Source organism: Mixophyes fleayi, chromosome 6 (assembly GCF_038048845.1).
Source record: "Mixophyes fleayi isolate aMixFle1 chromosome 6, aMixFle1.hap1, whole genome shotgun sequence".
In the NCBI taxonomy this organism is placed as follows: Eukaryota; Metazoa; Chordata; class Amphibia; order Anura; family Limnodynastidae; genus Mixophyes; species Mixophyes fleayi.
In genome coordinates this window covers 142,164,024-142,191,958 of record NC_134407.1, presented here as the reverse complement: position 1 = coordinate 142,191,958, position 27,935 = coordinate 142,164,024, and the positions used below count along the sequence as shown (strand labels likewise).

At 40.8% G+C, this 27,935-nt stretch overlaps 1 protein-coding gene across 9 annotated transcripts; it reads right to left on the bottom strand.

Annotated features, from left to right (window-relative positions):
- Positions 1-460: 460 nt before the first annotated feature.
- TPD52L2 (TPD52 like 2) lies at positions 461-24,543 on the bottom strand. Of its 9 annotated transcripts, none has more exons than XM_075176639.1 (9): positions 24,337-24,529; positions 14,844-15,007; positions 13,321-13,469; positions 12,310-12,369; positions 11,613-11,714; positions 6,613-6,639; positions 4,712-4,753; positions 4,292-4,340; positions 461-3,176 (listed from the first exon to the last, which is right to left on the bottom strand). In XM_075176639.1, exons 1-9 carry the CDS (start codon positions 24,353-24,355, stop codon positions 3,090-3,092), a joined length of 699 nt encoding a protein of 232 aa, XP_075032740.1. In that variant the 5' UTR covers positions 24,356-24,529; the 3' UTR covers positions 461-3,089. The 9 variants fall into 9 exon arrangements, with proteins under 9 accessions (XP_075032740.1, XP_075032741.1, XP_075032745.1 ...); XM_075176640.1 differs by having other exon boundaries at positions 14,844-14,980; positions 24,337-24,524; XM_075176644.1 differs by lacking the exon at positions 24,337-24,529 and adding an exon at positions 17,507-17,586 and having other exon boundaries at positions 14,844-14,980.
- Positions 24,544-27,935: the final 3,392 nt, after the last annotated feature.

Here is a 27,935-nt window from a genome sequence, read left to right as displayed (position 1 = left end):
TATATATATATATATATATATATATATAAAACTAATTTATAACTTTTTAAAGGTATGAATGCCTCTTATTATAATTTTGTGTTGAGAATAAATGTGAGCTGCAAAAAAAATGCTGTAACCCTTAGCAACTACTTATTCACTCACCTCTAGTGAACACTCATGAACTCTTTTGCAATTTAAATTCAATAACTTTAACAGCCTCACCCTGTCGCCAAAAACTAAAAGGACACACATCTTACAATCATCTTTCCTACCTTTCTTCCTCCCTTTCTAATTTCTAATACCCATTAGCAAACATCTGGTTGGTTGCTATGGGTTACTGTCCTTTATCACAGGCAAAAACTTAAATGTGCACAATAAATCTACAATTTGGTTGAAATTAATCATTCACTACTGAATTACATTACACACATAAATCACACAGCCATTCCAGGAAGCAGGAGACACACACACACACCAATCCTACTAGTAAATGCTTTATTGACATAGCTCTGCATCCATTAGATACATAGGGAAATCCAGCGGTTCTCCCCTCTTATAGTTGGATCAGTTGAAAGAGCCCAAGCCCCGCAGTCTTCAATCCTAGAGACACAACCCCACATTTGGACCCAGTTTCAGTTAAGGTAATATCTTAACGGTTTCTCTGGGCTAGGGTGAAACTGGAGATGGCCTACTAGTGGGCACATCAGGAACTTGCAGATGTCAGAACAATTTGAATGCTTTGGTTATATGTCTCACAGTGATTGGAAACAACACATGGCTACAACAAATAATGCAAACAATAAGTAAACAAGATGTAGACAGAGGCATTAGATCAGATGCAGGGACATTTATATTCTGCTTTCTACAGGTCATATATTCTTCTTATTGAGAAGGATGTTTCAGGTTTCTTATGCAACACTTGCTAGCTAACCAACTAAAGGGACTCCTATCTGTTCATTGCAATATTTATACATGCTACTAAATGGTACAATACCTCTTCAAAGCCAGTAGGTGGTGCTTCATGTTTATATATAATATTTAAAGTGCACCTGTTGGCTGCACATAGTGGAAACAGACAATTTTTTTTGTGTGTGTGTGTTCAGGAGACAGCTGACAAACTAACAAATCACCGATTGCTTGTAAATTAACAGGCTGGATTTTAAAAAATATTGTTTCAGCTCACAAAATAGCTGCCTCTATGTGTAGTTGGCTGGCGTACTTTAATGTAGTTTCCATATAGTATAATCTATAAACTGAGAAAAGTCCCATTAATGCAATTTTATCAAGTAGACAGATGTAACCATTAGCTACCGGAGTACCCTCATTGTAGTGACGATTACAAGCTTATAATATATAAATGCAACTTGTTTTAAGTGACATAGTGACCCTGTGATTTTTCCCTCAATGCAAGCCTGCCAAGACATGCCACAACCTATTCTTCTCATACAAACACTCAGTTCTGGCCTGTCCCTTGAAAGTGTACACGACTCGAACACAAAGTGGAGACTGCTATTTTATGGACTATCATTTCAATAGAAACTAGTGACATCTTTGAGGAATGAGGTACAAAATGCTTCATACCTCAGTGATATAACTGGTTGCTTGTGAATTGATTGGCTTAATTTTCAGGAATATTGATTCACCTCTTCAAAATAGTTGCCCCCATAATGCATAATCAATGTGTACACTTTATTCTCTTTTTTTCTTTGCTTAGCAAAAAATGAGCAAGCGACAATGAAGTGTTAATAATGGCATGTACAGCTCATAAGCAAAGCTAGATTTAACATTAACCGACAGACAATGCTTGCATGAAATTATTCAATTTTCTTTACACTGTTCTGCTCAGTCTGCCAAGGCTGTTTGCAGAAGAGCAGTTCAAGTATCAGATAGATGAGACTCTTTGAAAAGTGTACTCTGTATTCTCTTATTTTCCTGCAAGGACACAAGATACTGTGGAAGTGCATGGGATCGAAGTGCAGAAAACAGCATCAACTCAGACCCTACAGACACAGGAGAGTATTACACAAACTATAACTAGTAGTCTGCTCAATAATTGCAGCATTTAGACCGGGTTACACTACATGTGGCTTTTCAGCTGTTGTGGGACTCCAAGTCCCTTGTAGCTGCACAACAGCTTGGGAATGACAGGATGTTTGCCTCTAATTTCAATTTTGATACTTTGTCCTTTAGTTTTTCTAATCCACAAAAAAAAATAAAAAAAATCCTCAAAAGTATTCTGTAATTACATCAAGACACAGCCTACTATTGGGGAATTAGTGTAAGAAGCCCTCCAGTTCACCCCCAACAGAAATAAGATGCAAAAAAAATAAAATAAATGTAGGCCAGACATGAGCTACAGAAGCACTACCCATCAGAAATTTTAGATTATTAAAGATAGGGACTTCAAATAACAGCAGAAGCATAGTTAAATCAAAGTGGAGAAATCCCAAACGGACTCATCAGTGATCATGTCTCATTTAGGAACTGTTAGTAACAGTAATGTTCTGGCCCTACAATGTCAAACAGGAGAATGGCAACAAAATTATGTTGGTGAAAAGGGGGGGGGGGGGTTGTTTTTCACAGAAATAAGCCCTATTAATGGAACAGAACTCAGAGCAGTACTGAAAGGGACCTAGAATCACTTATAGTCTGTCTCATATTACACAAAAAGCGCAGGGCATCCTGTGTGCATGTCTAGTGTGGGAACTCCACAAGATATCTGCACATAGCTATGAATGGGAACAGATGCCTATTCATCCTAACAACTGCGCTACTAACTGGGATTTACCTTCAAATACCAGACTAATCTCCAACACCTGACAGTGGTGATGCAATAACACAAAACCAGATTTTTATCACCATTATTCACTGCAAGTACCCTGACTTCACCTAGGGAAAAAAGAATACTGCAGAACTGTAGGTGTGATTCAGTCCATCATCCAGATTGTAGAGAAAAAAGGTCAGTGAATGTTTAAATTTCTCAGAACATCACATAATTTCAGGGGAAAAGGTTAGTGTCATTTTGTTTGCTGGCAGCCCACTGGGCTGTGAGATGAGGTTGCTACAGGACGGGTAAACAAAGTTAAGGGGGATGAGACAAAGGCAGCCTAAAATGGGGCGGAGTCTTGTGATTTATTGTCTGGAGAGTGTAAACTCTGGCTGCTGTTTTCTCCTCCATCAGTTGATATCCTGGGCTGGAAAGAAAGAAATAATGTTAGAGGGAGAAAATAGAGGGCTTTTTTTTTAAAAAAAGACACAAAAAACCCTTCCCCCACTTCAGCCAGGGGACCTCATCTTTTAAGATTATAAATTCTTGTATATCAAAATTCACTTTGAAAGTCACAGCCAATGCTGAAAAAAAAAGTATGCTAGATTTCTTTAACTGCTGTAAAACTACAAGTTCCAGCATGACCTGCCAGTTTATGGCACTTGTTACAGCTAGAGAGCCTTAGGATGCTGCCTTTTGATTATGGAAAAGTAACCTCTGCAGAACAAAAAAATAATACAAATTTTACAATATTGATGAGCAAGCATTGCACCAATGAAAGATAGAGTTTGAAAAATGTATTATACCTATCTTTCCATTTTAACCACTTTGCATGAATCCTGTTATTTACAAATAGGAAGACTTGTACTAGTCATCTACACACAAATTAGATATTTTAACAGTCAACAAGTAAATAACATTTTACATTTACTATGTGTTAAATCTGCATAGTTCCTAGTAAATTCACATTTGTACATGCCCGCATAAAATTAGTCATCTTCTGGGCAGCTATAATTATTTGTGAGTATTAATTAGACAGTGAACATCCCATGTACTGGCAGGAGAATACTCATTGTGCTTCTAAGAAACTGCCTGTGGCATCATCAAACTGTCAAGCTGTAGATTGGCACTGAACAATCACACAAGGTTAGTCTTCAGCAGGCCATATTAGATAAATGTACATTGCAATTAGGTTTAATGCAGGCTGTACTATTATTATATTTAAAAACAAAAAACAAACTTCATGACAGTTAAGTTTTAGACAATGAAATATGAAAAGAAAATGTCCTGAAGAGGTTTGTAAAACTGTGTGCCAGTCGACTTACAGGAAATATTCTACAAGCAGTATCTAAATAGTAGTGCAGCCTGGTTCTTTGGATGTTAAAAACAGATAGATAGGGACTTGTTTTGGCAGTATACACAATAATCTAGCAAACATCCACATCAGGCTGTAAAATGATACTAATAATTCTGCAACTTCTGTAGGTAATAAAGCATGCAAACGCCACAGATCACCACAGGCTGTCGATGACCTTGCCTCACCTTCAGATTCACCACACGTTCTTCAAAGGACTTGAAGGTGGTAGAGTTCCTATAAAAAAACAGAGTAAAGTCATATGAACCACCTACCAACACAATACCCTTTGTTGTTCCAGCTAATCTGGAGAATCAAAGTATTTCTGAATTGTCCTATAGAAATGTGTATACCATCAAGGAAACATCAGCATGATTTTGCTAGCATACACTAAAAAAAACATGTAAAAACTTTCCATCACAACACAAGATATTTAATGGAACCAAATCACGTCATAAGTTTCATGAGAAATTCCTGCTTTGCCATACAAAATGTTTTTACTCAACAAGTTGTGTGCACAGCACAGGGTTAAGGATATAAAGAGAAACGCTACTCCCAGTAACTGGAAACATGCAAATTATAATTTGTATCCTGCGGCTATACGTTACCTCATTGCCGGCATGCTTATGGAGTGGCGGATAGAATAACTGCTACTTGGAAGGCATGTGGAAGTAGAAAGCAGAATTAGAGAAGAGAACAGATCCTGAACGCATTACATGTGTGCAGTGACCAAGTACCCAGACTCCGTCAGGATGAATTTAAAGTGTACCTGTGACTTACACAGTGCGCTAAATTTCACAAAGAGCATGCAGCCTATCACATCACTAGGAACCAATGACAGCACCAGGAACACAGCCTAACAATTTACTAGGAACCAATGACATCACTGAGGCACAACATGTATAGTGAATATATACAGCCGGAATTCTTATGAATAACATTTAATTCCACAAAATAGCTTACTCAACTTTGTGTAAGCGACAGGTACAATGTAAGTCATGCATGACGTGTTACCCATTCAAAAAAATATTATCCTCCGACTGTGTATGAGCAATGGGGGCACATTAAAGATAAAACTCCACCCAAAATGTAAGTACTATTGGGTGACATTCACTATGTTAGGGCTAATCTACTTTAAATGTATATGTAGCGAACACTATCCACTAACCCAATTAGAAGAACTGTGGAGTCCCCAAGTGCGGACTCACCCCCCTCATTAACAAACGGTGAAAGGGAGGCTCACAGTGTTGTCAGTTTCTGATGCAGGCACTGACCAGAGAGCAGCAGCTCTGTCCAATCAACTCCTTCATTAGAGAACAGCACAAAACCGTTTGAGCCAACACTGATGGATTGACTCTGCAGTGGATGTCCACAGGCACAGACAGATATATAATTTTTACAGAAATCTGGGTGAAATGTGATTTATTTATCAGGTCTGGTTGTTTAGTACACTACACAGAAGCATCCCTTTGCACAGCAACACTACATAAGGAAAAGAGACAGACAGAGACATGCGTGGAGAGTCCATATCATTTATTCTACACATCAAGACCATGAGACAAGAGAAAACCACAGCAATATACAAAAATATAAAGTAGTGTTTTACATGCATGTATAAAGACTTCAATATAATGTATGCTTATAAACCTGCTGATGTTTTGTTACGTCAGAATCACAGATACGAGACGTTCATGGAGGTGTCAGATAACACATCCAGCAGCAGCCCCCTTATCACATGGCCCTGCGACATGAACTACTCTGCAGAGAGGCCTTGTAATTGCTGCGTAGTGCTGAACAGCCTGGCTGGAAAGTATCCTCAGTGTCCACACATGAAGCCAGGCATGTGCTCACTGTCGTGTGAGTATGCAGAGAATATGCTGGGTACTGCACATATCAGCATTATGCATGGCTATAGCAGTGTACCTAGTGTCAACTACAGGCCCCCCAAAACTCCCTAAAGAAATCCAATTAATAAAAGACTTGGAGGAATAATGCAGCCTGCAAGGGTACCAGGCCTGGCCAGGGGTCAACCTCACATTACAGAGAGGTTTGTTAGGCTGGGATTTGCTTGACATACAGAATAATATTACTGTGTAGTAATTGTGAGTGCTGCAAAAGCAGAGGTGGTAAAACAACAAAACACTCATAATGCAGGTTGTTTTACTGGTTGGAAATATGTGATCTCTAAGCTGGGGTCTATGCTTTACCTGACATGGTAAATCTATAAATAGTATTTACACTGCAACCAGTGGAAACAAACCTATAGATTTGCACATTTAACTGAAATACAACTTCCAACATTAACTACTAGTCTTTACTTGTTGGAATTGTACATAAACAACAGATTGCATATGTCTACTCTAAGTGGTTTTAGAAGGTGTATTAAATAGTACCATAGAGAGGCAGGACTTAGTTTCCAACTGGAAGATATCAATGGCTGTGAAGGAGTGGGTGTATGCCCTATGTATATGTAATGAAGAACACAGAACAGAGGACAGGAACCCCTTACCTAAAAGACTGAGAGAAAGGAAGAGCCCTGCGAGGGAGATGAGGGATAGATAGATATCAGCACAGTTCATACTATCCTCTCCCCCAAACTATCATTTGCCTTGAGAAAACAGAACACCCCCCCCCCCTCAAAAAAACAAAACAAAAAAAAAACACACCTGTGCATGCTTCTCAGAGCACATCATCCAAACAAGTGACAGAGGACCAGGCCTTACACTGCAACCTCCCAGAGAGCATGATAGAGATCGGAACAACCTTTCCTGTGTACAAGAGCTTACTTACTGTGCCAGTTCACACCTATCTGAGATTAGCAAAGAATCACCTTGTTACAAATAAGAATGGCTCAATGCTTTGGATGAAAACAATTTTGGGGATTGGCACATAGCAATAATATAAAAGCGTAGAAAAGTGTAACCTATTCCTCTAGTCATGGTCTTTACTATTAAGAGCTCACGCACATCTATGCAACTTAATTGGCTAATTCAAACAAACACTGAAAATTTTTAGGTGGAACTAAAGAAGTTATACATAAATGGAAGCTAACCTTGGGGACCCACAAGAAAAAAGTGGTCAGGGTGGCGGGCGGTCCTCCATCTTGTAGGCTTTTAACATACAGGCAACATGTTGTTCATTGACAACAAGCTGCTGACATGAGTGAGGACAGCCTACCCTATTCATAGCAGATGGGGGGGGGAGGAGGGACCAGTGTGCATTGTTGAAACACACTAAAGCTATATTTAATATTTCACTTATTTAATACAGCTGTGGGTAGATTCCTTTATTGTGCTTTGGATGCATGAAAGCCAAATGAAAAAGAAGGATTCTGGGTTGATGACACAGTGCGCACTGTACTTTTCCCATCTGGGAACGTACATCTTCACTCATTCAACTGAAGTCCTGGATCACTGCATTAAACATGCACATTCTATTTTGGTGCATATACTTGAAATCATCAATTGCATAGATATGAATGTGCCCTAAAGGAGCAAAGATTTATGGGAAATATTCTGGGTGAAAGTCTAATTCCTGCATATTACAGCTTAGGTTTTACTGTGACTGAAGCAACATTTACAGGTGTGACACCAGGAAACTAAGTTGCTGATCCAAGAAAAAATATAGAACTGGCATTACCTAATCTGTTCATCTACCCAACATGTGAACTCTTACCCTCCAAGTACCTCCAGAGGCAGAATTGCTGCTGTAGCCATATACTGACTGGTGTGTGTGTGTCACCAATGAAAGAGACATGTTAGTTAAAGCAAAACATACAGGGGATATAAAGCAAATCTATTATACCACCATTTTTTATTACACGATGCAAAATTATATATGACGGCACTGTTCTGCTTATTCCAACAACAAAATGGGTATGATTTTCAGATGTTTATATTTTATATATGAGGCTCCTCCTTTTTAATATGTTAGTCTGATATCCTGCAGATGTCATGAAGTCATTGTTGCTATTCATGCGATATGAAAAGGTGAGAATGTTTTGCTGTTTAGACCAAACCAACTCCAGGGTATCTAATATTATTACAAATAAACAATCCAGTGACCTGTCATGAAAATCCCTTTCTTCAGTTCTTTCAGCAAGATTGAAATGCAGCCGTTTATAAAACAAAATGCATTTTTCTACAGCAGTTTTTTTTTTAACAATTCAAGCTCAATATTCAGAAATTTCTTAAGTAAAAAAAATAGTTACAGATAATTTAAGGCACTTGTAATAACAAAATACACTAAAAAGTATTTAAAGATTGTAGCAATACTAAACGGATGATTAAGTCACATCACAGTTTATGACTGTGATGCTAAAGTAAACATTGTATAAAGATTTAAAAACGATGGGTTTACAGCAATTACACAGTATTATTAAGGGTTACGGGTGTGAGCATTTATGAGTAAATGTGCCACCTAGTGGAAAGGGAAAGGCTCGACTGAAACCAGATGTACTGTTGTATTTACTATTGAAATTCCAAAAAGAAGGCAAGTTTCTATTATTTCCATTTACAAACAGTTAAATCATTTCTAATTTTTTTTTTAAAAAAAACCCAAAAACAACAACTTTATTTATAATTTTTGGCATGATACACACAGATATCCTGTATAAACACAAGCGGACAAAAACAAGAGGGACAAATGCATATTGTGTGTAGGTGAATATATGATACCAGTCGAAAGCTGCTAAGAAAAACAAAAAAACCCTGAATGAGCCATGCAGTAGTGTATCGGTGTATGTAATAGTTAAAGGGAGTGGGAGACAATGAGACCAAGCCAGGGACCCGCGGTGAGCGGTGGTCAGCCAAACCAATGTAACATAGTAAGGATAACAATAATAGAATTTGGCCTACCCAGCACTGTTCATAGAAAGAGAGCTAAAAGATTCTGAGCTTGGTCAGGTGGTGGAATGGGGCCAGAGGGGCTATTGTAAATGAAACGATCACCCCAAATTTGGGAGAATCTATGGTTTTCTCATTTAAGTATGAGTTCACGCAAAGATTCCAGGGGAGTCAAGGGTCTCATTATAGCAAAGGGAGTTGACAGTGTCTTACTTGATGATTAGCAAACGGGGTAATTTTTGGGAAGTAACATTTTTCTTGCAGTAGCGGCAGTGAGATACATTGATCAGTGTGCAAAACGTCACTCACAATCCTGATATCCTTCTCCTGCCAGACCATAAAGAGAGAGGCACTGCCCCGGAGGTGGTCTCAGAGTGGAGCTTACAGTAGGCCCATATCTGACAGGAGAAGAATGCAACTGGGTGCAATCTCAATAATAGAGACCTTCACCCATTAGGACCCTCAGAACTAATCCCAAAGATGGAACACAGCAACAGGAGGACTCCAGGTCAATGCACCGAGGGCAATCATTTCTTTTTTTAACAGATAATGGTGCAGACAGCTCAGAGCAGTTAAAGGGGCGAGAGAGTGCAAGCTCTGCGGTGGAAAAGGAGTGAGGTGGTGCGGGAAACCATTAAACATCAGAAAAGGTAGTGACTGCAAGCTTTTTATTGGAGTTGATGTACCTTGAAGTACATAAAGGGGTATTGGGGTCTGGGTAGAGTGTACATGGGAGGGCCAAGGAACTGTCATAAATGGTGATAAATGTACAGGAGATAAAGTGATGTACCCTGCTGTGAGGCAAAGGCATATAAATGGGAGTTATGAGTTAAGAATGACCGGGAGAAGAGAAGTACTGATTATTATTGTTATTAATACTATTACCGTAGATTTTTAAGGCGCCACAGTGCTCCGCAGAGCCATAGAGTAGGAAGAACTGGACATACAAGGAAGACAAAATAAAGGCAGACATGAAAACAAAGAGTATGAAGGACTCTGCTCATCAAAGAGCTTACATTCTAAGTGGAAGAGGGCAGAGCTGAAACAAGAGAAGCGAGTGTGGCTTAGAGTGGAGATTGGGACAGCTGTGAGGGTGTATTAGTGTGAATAGTATTGACAGAAATAATGTAAGCCTTAAAAATAAAATAAAAAAAAGGATGCGTTTTTAGAGAACGTCTAATCATATGAATAAAGGAGGGGAAGCGCACTACAGGATGAGATAGGTCAGCAGCGGAATATCAGGAGAGTCCAACCTGTTAACATATAAATACACAAAAATATTCTGCGCTACACCTAAATATTGATTGATTGAATGGTTTGATTGAACGAAAGCATAAGTCATAAAAAGATGCTGTTTATATGGATAAACACACATACATAAAGTTACAAGAGTATAAGAACCAAATAATATAAAAACAAAGCAAGTGAGCATAAAGTCTCTGAAATCAATATAAGTACTGCATCCGTATGAATTCAATGGTGTATATACCCAATAGCAGTCTGAGGCAGAATTGTTCAATTCTTCATTTATTCTACTAGAATTGAACAGGTCTAATCATATGAAGGCTGTGGCCTGATTGGGTGTGGGAGGGAATTCCATAAGTGGAAGAGCAGCGAAGGGGAAGTATTGTAGGCGGGAGTGAGGGGCGGTTCCCAGAGAGGAGACAAGGTGCTTTGCAGGCAAAGGTGAATATTTTGAATTTGATTCAGGAGGACACAGGAAGGCAGTGTAAGGATTTGCAAAGTGGTGCAGCAGATGTGGAGCGGTGAGGGAGGAAGATCAGTCTTGCAGCAGCATTTAGGATGGATTGATGTGTGGATTTATGGGTGTTGGGAATGCCAGATAGCAGGAGGTTGCAGTAGTCAAGACGGGAGATGATGAAAGAAATAAAGAGTTTCGTTGAGTAATAAAAGGGCATATTCTGAAAATGTTTTTAAGGTGGAATCAACAGGACTGGGAGAGAGTCCTTATGCGAGGAATAAAGCAGAGGGTGGAGTCAAGTGTAACACCAAGGCTTGGGAGACTGAGGAAACTGTGGTGTTATTAACAGTAAGGGAGATTTGAGAGGAGGAGGTGACTGTCAGGAGGGAAGACAATAAGCTCTGTTTTGGACATGTTTAGCTTTAGGTACCGTTGGGATCTCAATGTGGAGATAGCTAAAAGACCTTTGGTTATACTAAATAGTACAGAACGGGAGATTTCAGAGGAAAATATAGATTTGGGTGTCAAGAACAGAGCCTTGTGGGACCCCAAAAGATAGTGGGAGTGGAGGGAAGAAGGTGCCAGAGGTAGAAACACTAAAGGAGCAGTTTGATAGGTAGGAAGTGAACCAGGAAACAACTGCGTCACAAAGACCAATGGAGTGAAGGGTGTGTATGAGAAGAGAAGATGGCGATCAACAGTGTCAAACGCATGATGGAGCAGAAAAAAGTGTGTTGCAAGCTCTGTTAAGTTAGGGATAGAGGAGTAAGTGGTCTGGAAACGACTTACTGTGGAAATGTTAAGACATGGTTACAACAGAGTGCAATATATGAACTAAAAATGCATACCAGACATTCAACATGAGATAACTGCGACATAAATGAGCGTATGAGGGAGGAAAAAGGGTTGTTGGGGCACAGTATTCTCAGACGACAATACTCTTTAGGGTAGGATATATCTTACCTCATGTCTCCAAGTCTCCGGGAAATGGCAGAACCCACGTTAGACAAAGCTGCAGAGGTTTTCTGACCAGCACTAGATAGTGTCTCTTGAGTCTTCTTGTAGCTGTAATGGACGCACAGAGACTTGTATAAACAATGAAAACTCAGGGACAGGTATATATGCACCAAGCAAGGCCAGGACAAGCAACGCAGAAAATGTCCCACAGAACATACATAAAGACAGGCATGAGTTGTGCAAGTAGGATAAAACCCCAGGCATGTTAAGCAAGCTAAGCAGCATGTTATGATAGGAGCGGGTAGGAGACGGGAAGATGCCATCCTTCACTGATTTCACGCACACAACACTCCTCAACCTGTATGTATACACAGGACATTTTTTTTTCCCAACTGCAAACACTAATCTGTCATCTACAATCCTCCCAATCCACACAAATACTATTCAGTTCACAAACGCAGGACTTCAACACAACTGTATGACAAAACTCTTCATGAACTTGCCTCTCACTCAGACAAGTGTGTTTACAAGTCATCTACACTACTCTACTGTCTGTTACACATTTTACACACGTACTACCAAACATAGTTAATGTATAAGTACCACTCAAAAAAGAATCACAATATGCACTTCATTCTCCGTTTCACTTTGTGAGTATTGCATCCCCTGCAGTAAGCTAAGAGAACAATAGCTAGAGACTCACGCATCAGACTGCGTCACTTTCTCGTTCCACTCTCCAAGTTTCTCTGTGGTTTTTACGTAACTGTAACAAAATGAACACCAGGTTTTTAATGAGAGAGCCATGTAAACGCTGTGCTGCCATCTTATCTCAGGAAATGGTGTGGGCCTGTGTATGGGATTACACTTTATTGGAAAGATAAATCATTTCAAATGGCACACTTCAGATGGTGTGAACCTTTAACTCCTATGGCCCAGTCCAGGGAAAACAAGCCCTGAATTTCTAATGCCGTGAACACAGGAAGTGACTTCCATATTATGGTACTTTAGTGGTTAGCAATTCTGCCTCACAGCACTGGGGTCATGAGTTCGATTCCTGACCATGGTCTTATCTGTGTGGAGTTTGTATGGTCTCCCCGTGTTTGCATGGGTTTCCTCTGTGTGATCCAGTTTCCTCCCACACTCCAAAAACAAAACAAAAAAAACAAAGCACATACTAGTAGTTTAATTGGCTGCTATTAAAAATTGACCTTAGTCTCTCTCGGTCTGTGGGTAGGTTAGGGAATTTAGACTGCAAGATCCAATGGGGCAGGGACTGATGCGAGTTCTCTGTACAGCACTGCAGAATTAGTGGTGCTATATAATCTTGGATCATTAGGACTAAGTTGGTATAATTCTGATACACCTAACACCAGATGCAAAGGGTATGATCCTTATATTATTAGAGGCGGGAAAGACTTTTTTATGTTTTGTTATACTTCAGCCAAGTACATCGGCAGGGCCGTTGCAGCTCTACAGACAGGGACAAATGGCAACATCCTGGTTTGCCCAAAGTCAGGTACAGAGGGCCATATTCAAATGGTATGATTCTTACACTCCTAGGGACAGGCATGGCAATATATTCCAATGGACCTTGACCAGAAATATAATACTTGCATGGTATAAAATGTACATGACATGTAAGACTGAGTGGGAATGCAAAGGAGGAACTTTGGACATGCATCCCCATGCATGTTAAAAAAAACAAAAAACTCACGCTGTGGACATTTGCACCTCCTGTATACCCTTGGAAAGATTGATCTTTAGTTGATTAAGAGGTGTCTGTCCAAGCTTTCTCTTAAGCTCTGTGGCATGACGTTCCTTGGCAGCGAGAACCTGGCGCAGGGTAAGAATCTCCTCCTCCACCTATTAAACAAAAAAATATCACACCACCGATAAGTGCACATGCCTCCATTCCCAACACAAATGCTAGTTCATATACCCAAGCTGAAGAGTGATGCATGTAAACTTATACCAGGGATTCAGAGATGAATTATCTACACTATAACTCACTAGTGATTATTTATTTGTTAAAACTCCCAACACTGCTAAACACACCACAAAAAACACAAACAAATATATATGGTTTTGGCAAGACCAATGATGTTTTTCTGGTGCATGCTGATATAGGTACTACTCTACAGAAAAAAACAACCCCTGATCTTCTGTTTTATAGAGCGAACAAGCCCCAAAATCTACTCTATGAAAATAAGATGCCTACACCATGGAGAGAAATTTTACTCCTCTATAGACTGAACTAGACCTTGAAACTGCTGTTCTCTGGAGAAAACCAAATCACAAATATTCTACTCTATGGGCAAAGAACTCAAATTTGCAACACTATAGATGGAAATGCACCTCAAATCTACTGCTCTATAGAAATAAGACCAAGAATCTGCTCATCCGCTGCTCTAGGGACAGAATAAGTTACCAAATAAACGGCTCTATTAACACAATAAGACTCAAACAGCTGCTCTACAGACAGAAAAAGACCTCACCTTTGTTGTTTTATAGAGAGAACAAAGACCCTGAATCTGCAGATCTATGGCCAGAACATGTCGTCAAATTTGCTGCTCAATGTACAGAGCAAGATCGCCAAACCTGCTTGTAACGGGATGGGGCTTTCTCTGCCATCCAACTTCACCAAGCTTTATGGGGTTTCTTTGGCTGCCAGAAACAAGTTGTTGTTGACTAGGATCTTAGTAGTAATAGTGTTTATATCATTTAGCTTTTATAAGAGCTTATTAACCGCATACATGTCACTGAACTGTAGTGACGTTAGACAACTGGGTTTCTAACTTTTCTTTACAGCATTTCAACATGAAGGACTGGAAGGGGGGGGGGGTGTAAACCAGTCCCCAGCCCTCTTAACTAATCCAAACTGGCCCATCAATACGTGGTGTTGGGGAGGGAGTGGTGGATGTTCACAACCGATCACGTGCAGCCAGCTGCCAAGGGGACTCTTTCAGCACCTCTAAGGCAGATTTCCAGTGCTTTGCTACCAGGAACTAGAACCAGGCTTCTATGGAGAGAACAAGGCAACCAAATCTACTGCTCTATGAAGAGATCAAGACAAAAAAATCTGCTACTCTTTAGACAAAACAAGGCAACAAAGTCTGCTGTTCTATGGATGGAAGAAGGCCCCAAGTTTGCCGACCCATGTACTGAACACTCAAATCTACTGCTTTATGGACAGAATAAGACCCTAAAACTATGAACATAATTTGTTATCAGGCGCACCTTGACTAACTCATTACGCAGTTCCTCTGCTTCAGCCTCTGTCATGCCCTCTGGTAGACCAGCTCCCGCGGCATCAGCTGGTGCTCGCATTCCGGCTGGACCCACTGGGACATCGGTCATGGTGTCTGACAGCAAACCTTTGTTGGGAGAGTTAAGGTTGATGTCTGTCAGGGAGGAGAATGAGAGTCAGAGGGAGGGGAGCGAGCAAGCAAGCAGAAAATATTGGGAGCAAAGAGCATGCATGAGGCAGAAGGACAAGAGAGCAAGCTAGCAGGGAACAGTACTTTAAGAAACTATAGTTATATATGTGCTCAAAGGAATAATGTGAATAGCGTGACAGCAAATAAAAAGCAAGGAATCTACAAAACCCATGAAATACAGTACACAGACAGAATTATGAATAGACCAATCATGAGGAGGGGGTGGTGGTGATACATTAAGAGGCTGAGGTTCAAAGATACAAAAACAGCATACATTGAAGAAAGAACAAAAATTACAACTGCTGTGGAGTTGTTTTTGTTTTTAAATTATGTGCTACATCTGATAAATTATAGAAACCAAATCTATGACAAACACATATGAAACTGATGCAAGATCTTCATTAAACATTATAAATGTCGCGAACTGCTAGCTGGGCTTGGAAATAGACAAAGATTCAACTGTGTAACAGTGAGAACATGAGATGTTAACAATTTCTGTGAATATTCATAATACATTCAAATAAAATGTTGCTTGTGTGTATTAAATAGGTATGGGTCCAACCCTATATTGCCCGGTGATTAAAATAATAATCAATATCAATAACAGATAATCACAAAGTAACTATTGGGACAGCAGACAGACCCTCAACAATGTAACTGCCAGGAAAGTTAAGCTATGCATTGTACTAGATGTCAAGACAGTGGGCCAGACATTGAACCGGTAAAAGGCAGAGGGAATAATCTGTACAAGAGCACTGAAGAACAGCTAGCTGGTCAATCACCAAGGAACTGCTTATAGAAGAGCAGGAAGCTGCATTTTTTCCTGTATATACTGGAAATTTCCTATTTTATAATGCAGGTTAATTTGATCATGATTATTATAACTATTGCAGAACAGCAGACCTACTCTGTAAAACATAGGAAATGAAATCATTCAGGGTGATACTTGTTCAGACAACACACACTGCTGAACACAGGGGTTGAATGAAAGTACCATACAGATCTGCAGACACAATGTTATCACTGCCCTATAGAACAGGGATACCATAGGAAACTAAACTCATTTTTTATTTTATAAACATTATTTATTAAAAGCTCAACATGAATGCAAATTGACATGATATAAACATTGTTGACAGGTTAACAAAGCAGAGCCACAGCCAAAAGTGTATACAAACAGGATTAAGAGGATAAGACTAATTCTGATCTGAATGGTTGACCAAATTTTCAAAGGTTAAAACAAAAGACAGTGGAGGGGGCACAGGAACTCTAGAGGAAAGGAGAGCTGAAGAGAGGATCCAAGAGGGTAAGTGTAAACTTCGATGGAGTACCTTACGAAGACATGGGACTATAGAGTAAAGGTTAAGCAGGCATTAAAGTGCCTTGCCCATGGTTACCATGGCTTCAGGAACACTTTAGAGAAATTGTTGGTCATGAACTCCATTTGGTACACATACTAAATTCTGTTTGGGGCTGTTAGAGATCTCCAGACAGCCACACCTGCAGCAGGCAATGTGTCTGATCAATTTAAATTGGTGGTGAGCATCCGACAGGACACCCAGTGCTAGAAGAAAATATGTGGAAGACAGCAGGGTATGTATATCCAGAATCTGATTTATTAGGAGCTTGATAGCTCTACAAAAAGGAATGCATTTAGGATATTGCCGCCAAATTGGAAGAAAGGAGAAAATAACAGCAGAATACTTTAGTCAACAAGCATTTGAAATAACAGGATGATTTTTTTGTAGCCTCACTGAGACATAGCATAAATGGAACAGAAGTTTGTCAGCATTTTCCTTGATTTTGAGGCAGCGTGAGCTACCAGCCATATTATCTCTAATTTCGGAATGAACTTCTTCATCTATGTCTTCCCTTAAAGCCGCCTCTCAAGCGTGTTCATGCAAATCTTTTGGAAGGGCCCCAGGCTTTATATGTTGATTATATAAGGTTAACACTAAACCTTTTATAAAGGCTTGACGAAAGCAGAGGGTCACTATTGTTGTAAAAGGGTGACTGTTCAAGCAGAGCTAAACAGAGTCATGAAAGTACCAGAGTTGGAGGTATTAGTTTTTGGTTGGGATAGCAAATTTTGATTGCATCTCCATGAAGGCTGAGAAATTTCAATACCGAACAAGATCACTTAAATATCTAATGTCACCCATATTCTAGGGGCCAAAAGTCTGGAGAGATAGCTCTGTCTTAAATTATAAGTTTTCAAATATTGGGATTATGGGGGATGGTGTTGGGTCCAATTTGATGAGTGAAACTGTAAGGCGTTCAGATTTCTTAGGGTGAGGAAGTCAGGGGGAGCTAGAGAAGGTAAGAGAGGGACTTGCCTCCAAAATTTGGTCTGCATTTAAAGCAGACCAGATCAAGATTATTTGGGGTGTTCCATTGTATGCATTAATCAAGCAATTGCTCCCAGCTAGTAACGTTTAACGTTCGAAATACCCAATCCCCCACCTGTGTCGAACGCTGTAGAATTTGCAATATGATGTGTCAGACAGGTCTAAACATGTAGGGAAGGACTTGGATTGAAACAGATAGAGAAGCCGAGACAGGATGTTCATTTTTACTGCAATAATACAACATATCCATTATATGACATGCTCATTCCAATTGGTCAGGTATAATTTAATTTATAGCAGGAGAGGAGGAAAGGTGGTCGAATTGTTCATCATCATCACCATTTATTTATATAGCGCCACTGATTCCGCAGCGCTGTACAGAGAACTCACTCACATCAGTCCCTGCCCCATTGGAGCTCACAGTCTAAATTTTCCTGAATTGTTGATGATAAACACACAAAACTATTTTAGTTTGCATGGATGCCACTTGAATGAAAACCCATCTTCCAGCCCAGTGTTCTCCTCTAATAAACAGTGGACTATACACATAATCCCCACCACAGAAAACACACAGCTCACCCCTTACAGAAATTACATCCCTTCAATCCACATGATAACCGTTCACCCCGAATCCAGTATCCCTCTTACCCTCAAATCAATTCTCTATGCACACTACGACAGTAGGCCCTGACAAAATAGCAGGGTACTGTGTGACAGGCATGGCGTTGTGTTGTTCAAGGGTATACACAGCGCTGGAAAACCTACTTGTACATATCCATACTGACTCATACTATATATTGCCCGTGCACAGAACAGTGGGCTACCCCCTCAATAGCAAGCTAAATATTTTAGTCTGCAGGGCAAATCCTTTTGCTGCCTCCCAGTATTGACAGGACAGACCCCACCTACATCCTGAAGACCCAACTGCTCACCCCTTCTCCTGTAATACATTCTCCTCTCTCCCTCACCACTTTGTACGCCATATAGAAGTTGTAGGTACAGGAGGGGATCTCCTTATCACACATCATGCCAGCAGAAATCTCCAGTGACATCATCACCTCGCTGCATGTGTTCGTAGCCCATCAATGACCCAGAGCAGTAGCATAACATGTGATATCAGGGACATTCCCTTTCTCTAACAGCTGCGTATATATGAAGGAGTAGTGGTGGTAGAAGGGAGATTAAATTAGTTGAATGGTGGTGGGTGAATAACAGTGATGAGTAAATATCAACAGGGAGAGAAATGGTATGGGTGTTGGCATAGGGAAATAAATTACAGAGGAGGGTGGTGGGGGGAAAGGAGTTATAATACGCTACAGTCATTGTCAGAAGTTGACATCATTAACAATAGTTGCTTTTCAGACATTAGCCGCAAGCCTGATACAAATAGAAATATATTTGAATTCCTCCAACTTAAAAATACAATAGTAAGGTGTCTTGTTTCTTTATCGACACTAGAATGTCAACTGAAGCAGCCTTGTTATTGAATACTTTACTGCTATTATTTAAGACCAGCCATACTATGTTTTGCTACAAGTAATAATTGTACATTGGCACATAAAACATTCTGCAGACATTCTTATTTGTTTGTTTTAGTAATTACAAACTGTATCTATTCAATGTTCCTCCTGCAAGATTACAGGATGTGTACAGGGACGCTAGACTGACTACATCTCTCATCTCCCAGGACAACTTGCAATGGGCACAATAGTGCAACTGAGAGAGGTTACTACAAAAACATCCACACTTCCTGCAGGAGATAAATATGTAGACAGTCATAGGTGGATGTCTTTAACTTCTGCTAGTATATTTCAGCATCAGTCAAAGGAAACTATGCCTAAAACGAAGCTGCGACATTCACAAATATATATGCTACCTACACAGATAACGTCTTACATTTTAAATATTTTCTTTATGTGGTTGCTGGATTTCTCTTACTTTTGACCATCATGAAATATATTTAATCTATGAATATTTTACGACCTACACAAAAGGGGACGATTCAATTAGGAGCGATAGTTACGTAGTTGCCTTGAGGGTTCTTCTGCAGTGTAAATTGTAAACATTAACAGTACTGATCACGTGATAAAATATGCTTAAATTTGCTCATTTTTGTTTACATTCCTAGGTGATGCAAGCAAAAATGAGCGATGTAACCATATTATCACATGATCTGTGCCACAAAAACAACAAGCGAGGGCACCTCACTCATAATTGAATCACCTTCATAGTCTCCATATAGGAGAAACTGTGGCACCAATGAAATCCATGAAGCTGCCTAGCCTGGTAACGGTTAACATCTTAAAACTCTCCAAACAACAGAGAGACAATTTGTTTGCTAAGGGAACATGTTTTATTTACAAAATTTGGCATGATGTTTCACTATATTAATGTTTAAAGTGTATTTAAAAAAAAAAAAAAAAAAAAAAAAAAAAAGTTTAGTACAAAGTAACTAAAAGCATTGTTTTAACTGTTCCCCGTTCCTGGTGGGCCAGTGCAGAGACAACTGGAAGCCACACTTTGGCACAAATGATAGTTGCAACAAATCCAGGAGGCAAAACACTCCTGACCCGGGTCTGGCTGCCAGCTCCATGGAGCTAGTTTCTGCTTGGAGGTGGAACTAGACAGGCACCCTAAAAGTTAGTTTGGGCTACAGATTTAAAGTTTAAATCTTCCCGCCCAAACTTAGTGAAGCCATGGCGGAGAGTTGGCTGAGCTGCCCTTGGCAGCGTGTGGACAAAGGGGGGAACACCACTTAGACAATTAGCACAATCTTAAAAGTACGGTTCAGACTGTTTCACATGATAAATCAGGGAATCAACCAGGACTGTGTTTGCACTACCCCCTACTGGGATGTGAATCTAACCATATTAATAAGAGGCTAGAAGCCCCACATAAAGGGTAACGTCTGCACTACCTTTAAGTGATGTGTGTGTAGCATCTGTTTTAAGTTATTTGTGAGCAATAAACGTCACTACTACTAAATATCCTGCTCTGTTCCTGAGAAGCTCCTTTACCTGAATTATTTGTGTCACTTAAGCTCTAATACAGGCCTGGCCAACCTGTGGCTCTCCAGATGCCAGCTTGTAGTTTTAGAACACTTAAAGCTCTGCCTGCTAACCAGCAGTCCAGATCCAAATTAAGAGGTTTTAAGATTTTAGCCAGAGTAACCAGCAAAGAGGTGCTGCAGCAGTTACACACACCACCAAGAAGCAAACTGTTCAAGGGGCCAGTGAAAGAGCCTGGTGGCAGCAACAACTATTCTCCTACAACTGGCCCACCAACATGGTTGTGCAGTTGATAATTAGAATCGGTGAGGCCACGCAAGACCGCAGGTTACGAATGATAAGCAAAACCCCAAATAGTGTTTAAATCCCTGTAGCAAAGTAGTCCATTATGTCACACTATTAGTTAGCAATAGGGTGAAATAATAATAGACTGCCTGCCAAGAAGCAAGATTAAGACCAATTCACCTACCACCATATTTAAAATATTTACTCACACTGAATCCTTTTGATTTGAATTAGCACATGAAAGTGTACAATTCTCCTCCTTAACTACTATATGTGATCAATGCATCTTTTAAGTCCATAATGCAAATGTTAGATTTTCAGTACAAAATGAATATGCTTTGCTGAATATTAATTAATATTTAAAAAGTGTGTCAAGCGTAAATACATTGACAGTCACCTCCCATTTTCAAATATGTCCTGGATACAGCATAAAATAAATACAATGTATAACTATAAGCAGCATTACATTAAGGGCTTTTATGACTTAATTGTAATGAACATCTTACACACTGTATTCCTAGAAGCTGGTTCCTAAAACACCTGAAGTGTATTACTGTCATAAGGGAAGATCTGAGAAGGTATGTTATCGTGAGTAAATACTGCAATATGGGAAAGATTAGTTCAACAAATAGAGGACACGCCCTAATATAGAAAGCCAAATAATGTAGAAAGCCAACACCTTCCTAATGATACCACAAAACACAGTGCCAGTCATTAAGAGCTTGTTGTGATGGAATTTTAAGTAACATCAACACTCATCCTGTCAGTGCTAAACATTAAAAGTTTTTAGCCTATGGATCTATTTTATTGTTTGTAAGGTTTCCTCCCCTATCCAGAAGAATGGCTGCAATGCCCATCCCACCCCTGGGACACAGGCTATAACCAAAAACACAAGCTACAGGATACCGAATTACTGAATTATCAGGGCTATGTGTGTGTATGTTAGGGAATTTAGACTGTAAGCTCCAATGGGGCAGGGACTGATGTGAATGAGTTCTCTGTACAGCGCTGCGGAATCAGTGGCGCTATATAAATAAATGGTGATGATGATGATGGTACCTGGAAATCTTTAAGTACAGTTCCAGATCATAGAAAGAGAAACATGGCAATGGTTTCTAGTGTCAAATCTGTTTACTTGCGTTATACTAGTCTTAAAAACACATGTAATGAACAGTATGAGGCCTCAGAAAGTTCTACAGGAACCGTATCTATGGAATACAATTTTAGGAACAATGTGGTACATTTATGAATACTGTTCTAGAGGCAACTTTGCAGAAAATGTGGTGTTGCTCATAGGATTTAATATTTTAAACTGTGCTAGACAAATGACAGTTGTTATAAGTCAACACCTCATTTTCTACAGTTACCTATAGAAGAACTATGTCAGTATTGTTGCACATTGCACAGTGGCGTAGTGGTTAGCACTTCTGCCTTGCAGCACTGGGGTCATGCGTTCAATTCCCGACCATGGCCTTATTTGTGAGGAGTTTGTATGCTCTCCCCGTTTTTGCGTGGGTTTTCTCCGGGTGCTCCGGTTTCCTCCCACACTCCAAAAACATACTAGTAGGTTAATTGGCTGCTAACAAATTGACCCAAGTGTGTCTCTCTCTGTCTGTATGTGTGTTAGGGAATTTAGACTGTACGCCCCAATGGGGCAGGGGCTGATGTGAGTGAGTTCTCTGTACAGCACTGCGGAATTAATTGCGCTATATAAATAAAGGATGATGATGATTTCAGCAAGGCAGGAAATCCAGGAGACCACTTACCACCACTATGCTAAATCAGATGGAGTGGTCATTTGTTTTATTTAAATAATAAAATACTAAAAAAACAAAAAAACAAAAACATAAAAAGGCCTATATTCTTTAGGCGCTTACACTTATTTTCTAAACACGCTTGAACGCCCTCCCCAAGCAATTTATTAGCAAACCTCAGTCAAATTCCTAGAAATCTAGGGAATAGCTTAATGTGTCAATCAGTCATGCATTCATATTAATACTACAGGTGCCAAGGAAAAATAAAATGGTAAGGTTAGTGATCTAGGACTAATTTGCAGAGCGCTGCTTAGTAATGTGAGTGGAAGTTGCCATAGTGCCATATCTGGTAAGGTATGGTGAATTCACAATTCAGGTACACAGCAAAAGAGCCTAAAATATACTAGGAACATGACATTTCCTGACTAACTCTAGTGAAAGACAATCCAGGAAGCCTTACGGTGCCTAAAATGGCAGATAACAGCGATAAATTGCTACATATAATGCTAAACATCTTAAAGTCTTAAATAAACAAAACATAAAGGTGTGGAAATTAACAAAATAATTAACAGATTTTCTAACAGTTGCAGGACATGGAGACCCAGGTAATCCTAAAGGGATATATTAACCCCCAAACCCAGTCACTAATGTTTTAATATTTTTTACAACTAACTGATCCAATAGCAACTGCAAGACAGGGGCAAACGGACACCCCCACTACTGTAACAGGAACACATTGGTGACTTCTGCTAAAGTTATAGGGACACACTGACAACACCACTAAAGTGACAAAAACAAATTAGCAACCTCAGTAATGCAGGAGGAACACAGTGCCACCCCAAGTGGTAACAACATACCAAGACCTGTCTAATGTAACAGAGATGCACTGACACCTCAACTAATGCAACCAAGACACACAGGCATCCCCACATCCACAGGGACCAGCTGACATCTGCCTTAACACAATGTAAAGCTGGGTACACACTACACAGTTTTCATCCAATAATCGGCTCAATCAGCCAACATACGACCGCTCATTCAAAAGTCGGGTCAGTGTGCGCAGTGACACGATGCTCGAAAATCTGCCCAAATGGACGATTATCGCCTCATGGGTTGGTCATACCGTTTAATATTTTTGTTCCAATCTCGTTTCCGTTGTGGAGTGTGTATAAACTTCAGACCGATCCACAACAGTGAGTACGAAATTACAGTCATTGCTCACGGAAACATGGCTGTAAAAAGTTGCTAATGGGGCGTCCGTTCTTCCCTTTATCGTCCTAAACAAGGCTAGTGTGTATGCAGTCCATGGACCGAGCGATCGGAACATTGATCGCATGTGAAATATAGATCGGCATAAAAAGTTGGTGGAAAATTCTGTAGTGTGTACCCAGCTTAACAGAGAAGGACTGATAACCACTTCACTCCTTAATCCAATTAAACAGACACACCCACGGTGCATGAAGGATACACATAAACCTCCCTCTTTTACAATGTAAGGGACTTAGTGACAACCCTTTAGCCCTCCATCCAACATGATAGGGACCAATTGAGACCACCTACAGTTCAATTAAACTGGGACACATTGAAACCCCTCCCCCAACAAATATGACAAACACACACTGATATCCCCCCTCGTATCAAAGGAGACAGGGACACACTGACAACCCCATCTTGTATGACTGCAGACACACACTGACTATCCTAAGAAGTGACAGCACAAGTCACCACACCCTAAGGGACACAGTGACGGACCGCCAGCCCCTCCACTATGTGATGGGCATGGTAAAGTGACTCCCTCCTGTACACAAGCCACTGACAGCCCCTGGAGTGAGAGACAAGAGTAAAGAAGGAACACACTGAAAGCCCTGAAATAACAGACAGCTCATCTTCTTCCTCACCCTGCCCGCCTGGCTCCATGTCTTCGCAGACCGGAAGTTGTCAGCAATCCTGGGCGGAGCTTCCCGACAGCAGAACCTAGCTGGCAGCCGAGTATGTTTTGCAGCACCGGTCACAACTGTGTTACGTCACGGCTGTAAGAGGTCCTCGCGCTTGAAACAGAGACGCCATTTTTGGGTTGTTTAGGCTATTGGTGTCTGACATTATAGCTCTAGTGACATACCACCCTAAACTGAAAATCCTCCCAAAAAAGAATGCGTGGTCACTTTACATTAGGGGCGCGGCCACGAGCGCAAAGAACGCCCAAACCCTGGCTAGAAGCCATTGAATTGCTCTGCGCACCCGAGGTACCATAGTGACCACGGACATGTCTCCCAAGTTCCACGATTCGGGACAAATGTACGGACCGTCTGAAACCGCCCTGAAATCAGGAGAGTTGGGAGGAATGAAGTTAGGTGATCTGTGCAATGCACCTGGAAGATTTGCGCATTCTGAAGAAACCAGAGCATCTGCAGTGAACGTAGAATCATAATTGCCTCTAACTCCAAACAACTTATACTAAATAACTTACAGTATAATATCTATAACTCTGTTCAAGTATCAAAGTTTATACATCTTATCGTGAGACCAGGGAGCCAGCCACAGTTGAAAATAAGGTTGAGCCCACTTGGTATACACTCTCGCCAGCCATTCCTAAAAAGCTTATGTTAAAGTGTATTGTGTGCTATATGCTACAATTGCACTGTACTTAAATGTTGCCAGGTGGGTCCCATAGGTAGAACTTTATGTCCATCAGTGTCACAACGTGTATGTTGTAAATTATTGTATATGCAAAGAACCAAATATATGTTAATTAGCATCCAGTCTCTGGTCTAGGATGAGAGGGGGGGTGTCCTGTTTGCATGAACAGAGCTCTGCCCTCTTTGAAAACCAGGGAAGAAATGAGCTGGGCATGCTCATAACGTTTTTGTGATTGTAATTGGATCTCCCAAGTCTTTCTGGGCCCTTGTTACTTTGTGTACCTGCTAAAAGCAGGATGACATTGGACTGGGTCCCTGCCTGGGTGGCAGGTGACTGAACAGTGTGGCTCAGCGACTGGGATATCGGCCAAGGGAATCTGATTATAGCCCCCTTTTTGAGTAGAGTTCAGTAGGCTAAGACTGCAGTGAACTCTTGGCATTTATTTATCCTGCATGTGTATATTATACCATTAAGCAAAAGCTTGTTATAAAACAAAGAATAAGACTGGACTGGAACAGCTGATTTCTGCGTCATGTGACATCCGTTGCACAATGCAGAAAGGTCACACAGAGCACAAGATAAGGAGGAGAAAATGCAATGTGCTCTCCCTTCTTCCTCTGCAGGTTCTGTGTAATGTAGCGGGCAAGAATCCTGCCACTCAGGAGAGCTTCTAAAGCCATAGAGGGCTGTATCAAAAAGTCACTGAGCCACAAAGATGTCGGGAAACAATACGGAAAGAGCAGAGAGAATTAATAGGAATGTATGAGTCACGGATATATAGTAGAAAGGAGTATTAATGGAAATGTTGAAAGTGTTACAAAGAGTATTGAGAGGAGGGTCAGAATCTAGCCAAAATCAGGAGTCCGTAGCAGGAGGAGTGGTCAGGAGCCGGCCAAAGGGTCAGGGCTAGCAAGCAGAGATAACCAAACAACTAGCAGAGGTCAGGGAAATCAGAGGTCAAGCAGAGTCCAAATACGAAACCAAGGTCAGTAACAAGAAATCAATCAAGAGTAAACAGACAGCAGGTCAGCAATCCACAGGAAATGAATGCTATAACTGACAGGGAGGCTAAGCCATCACTGCTATTATATACAGGAGTGGACCAATGGCAGCCTAGGGACTATTGGCAGGAGTAACCTAATAAATGGGGCCCCCCTCTGCACGCGCACGGCTGTTAGCTGTAGCCCGGGACGCGGTGCTGATACAGAAAGCGTCCTTTGTGACGACAGGGATGATTTGACGTCCCGGTTGTTTGACGACCGGGACACGAACCCGCCGTCAGAAGCGAGCCGTGGTGGTTCGTAACAATCAGATGGAACTTTTTTAAAAAGGGGGAAAGGTATTGAAGATAATATGGCACCACAAAGGGGGCAGCACCCTACATAGGAGAAAACAGAACACAGGTGTCGCGGCTGTTCTGTTGGAATTGAATCCCGGTTCTGCTTAGTTTAGCGCTACTTCCAGCGAGGCGTGGACTCTAACAGGCAGATGTCTTCTCCAGGGACCACCGCAAGGTGGCTTGGTTTTGTCGACGCCTGCTCCGCAGGATGCGGCCCTCACTGGGAGTACTAAGCGAAACCGTTAGAGGAGGCTGGTACAAAGGAAAACAGGAATTAATGGGAAATATGAATATGGTAGAGCAGGCTCTATGGAGAGTGGAGGAGACCACTGGAACGGTAAAGCACAAAGGGGAAGCGATAGCTTGCAGGTGACAGGATAATACCACTGGAATGGTGGAGTAAACGCAGGAGATGCAATAGTCTGCTCCAGCAGATTTACCACTGGAATGGTGGAGATACACAGGAGGTAATAGGAGCCACATCTAACACCTAGAGGTAGGTGACCAAAAGAACAGGTACTGAGTTACTGGAAGAGGTGCCTTTTAAAATAGGAGCCAAATTAGCCAGCAAATAACCAGGCGGGAGAGGGAATAAGGTGTGGGTCTATGCATGGGCAGACCCGACAAGAAGTTGGCAGCCGGCTGGGATGGAGAGGAGCTGTCATCGGGGAGCCGGTAAGTGCACTGGGCTTCGGGTATGGAAGCCAAACGCCCGGCCTGTGACAACAAGGAAGTACAAAAAACAATACAAAGTGCAATTAAATTGACAATCTGGCTGAGGACAGGTAGACTGGGCAGAGAGGTATGAGTGAATAAAGAACACATGGGAGATAAAAAGGGGAAGGAAGAGAGGTGGGAGTGCACTAAAGTAGGATGAACCTGAGCCCAGGAGTGTGGGCTCAACGAGCAAGACCAGCGCCAGTAATGGAAGGAGACCGAGGCAGGAACCCAGAGTCAAAGTTGAGGTGTGAAGCTGGGGTGCCGGAAACAACAGGAAGGTGACAGGAGGAGGAGGACATAAGAAATAGAATACTGCGGAGCCATATGTCCAGTGAGACATAAATGTTAGGGATTGTACAATGAAGGACTACTAAAATAGGACATGGCCTAATTCACAAAACTTACCAGGAAAAGGTGCAATGTGATAGAAGCTTTCAACTATATCAAGGTTTTTTATATATTATATGAGGCATATTCAATTGTTGGTGTTTCCCGCAGCGTTAAAAATATTACCGTTATTACGGTAATTCTAAGCCGTATTTCAGCTCGCAGCTCCCTGAGAAGATAAAGTATAACTATATAGTTTCCTTATGGGGCTAGTATCTACAGATGACACATTTCATTTGACTGTTTCCACTGGTTTTTAATATGTACAGAGGTCTTCCCAAACATGGATTATGAAAAATATTTATTTTTTCCTACAGGGAGTGACCCCAAATATGGTCCTTTCTAGCTAAAGAAATTTTGTTTAAATACCTTTGAAATTTTCTGAATTAGAAATAATAGGGCTGTCAGTGTTTT

Coding starts and splice junctions, on each gene's coding strand:
- TPD52L2 (XM_075176639.1), bottom strand. Junction 13,470..14,843: donor TGCGTAATGAGTTAGTCAAG/GTGCGCCTGATA, acceptor TTTGTTTAATAG/GTGGAGGAGGAGATTCTTAC. Junction 11,715..12,309: donor AAAGTGACGCAGTCTGATGC/GTGAGTCTCTAG, acceptor CGTCCATTACAG/CTACAAGAAGACTCAAGAGA.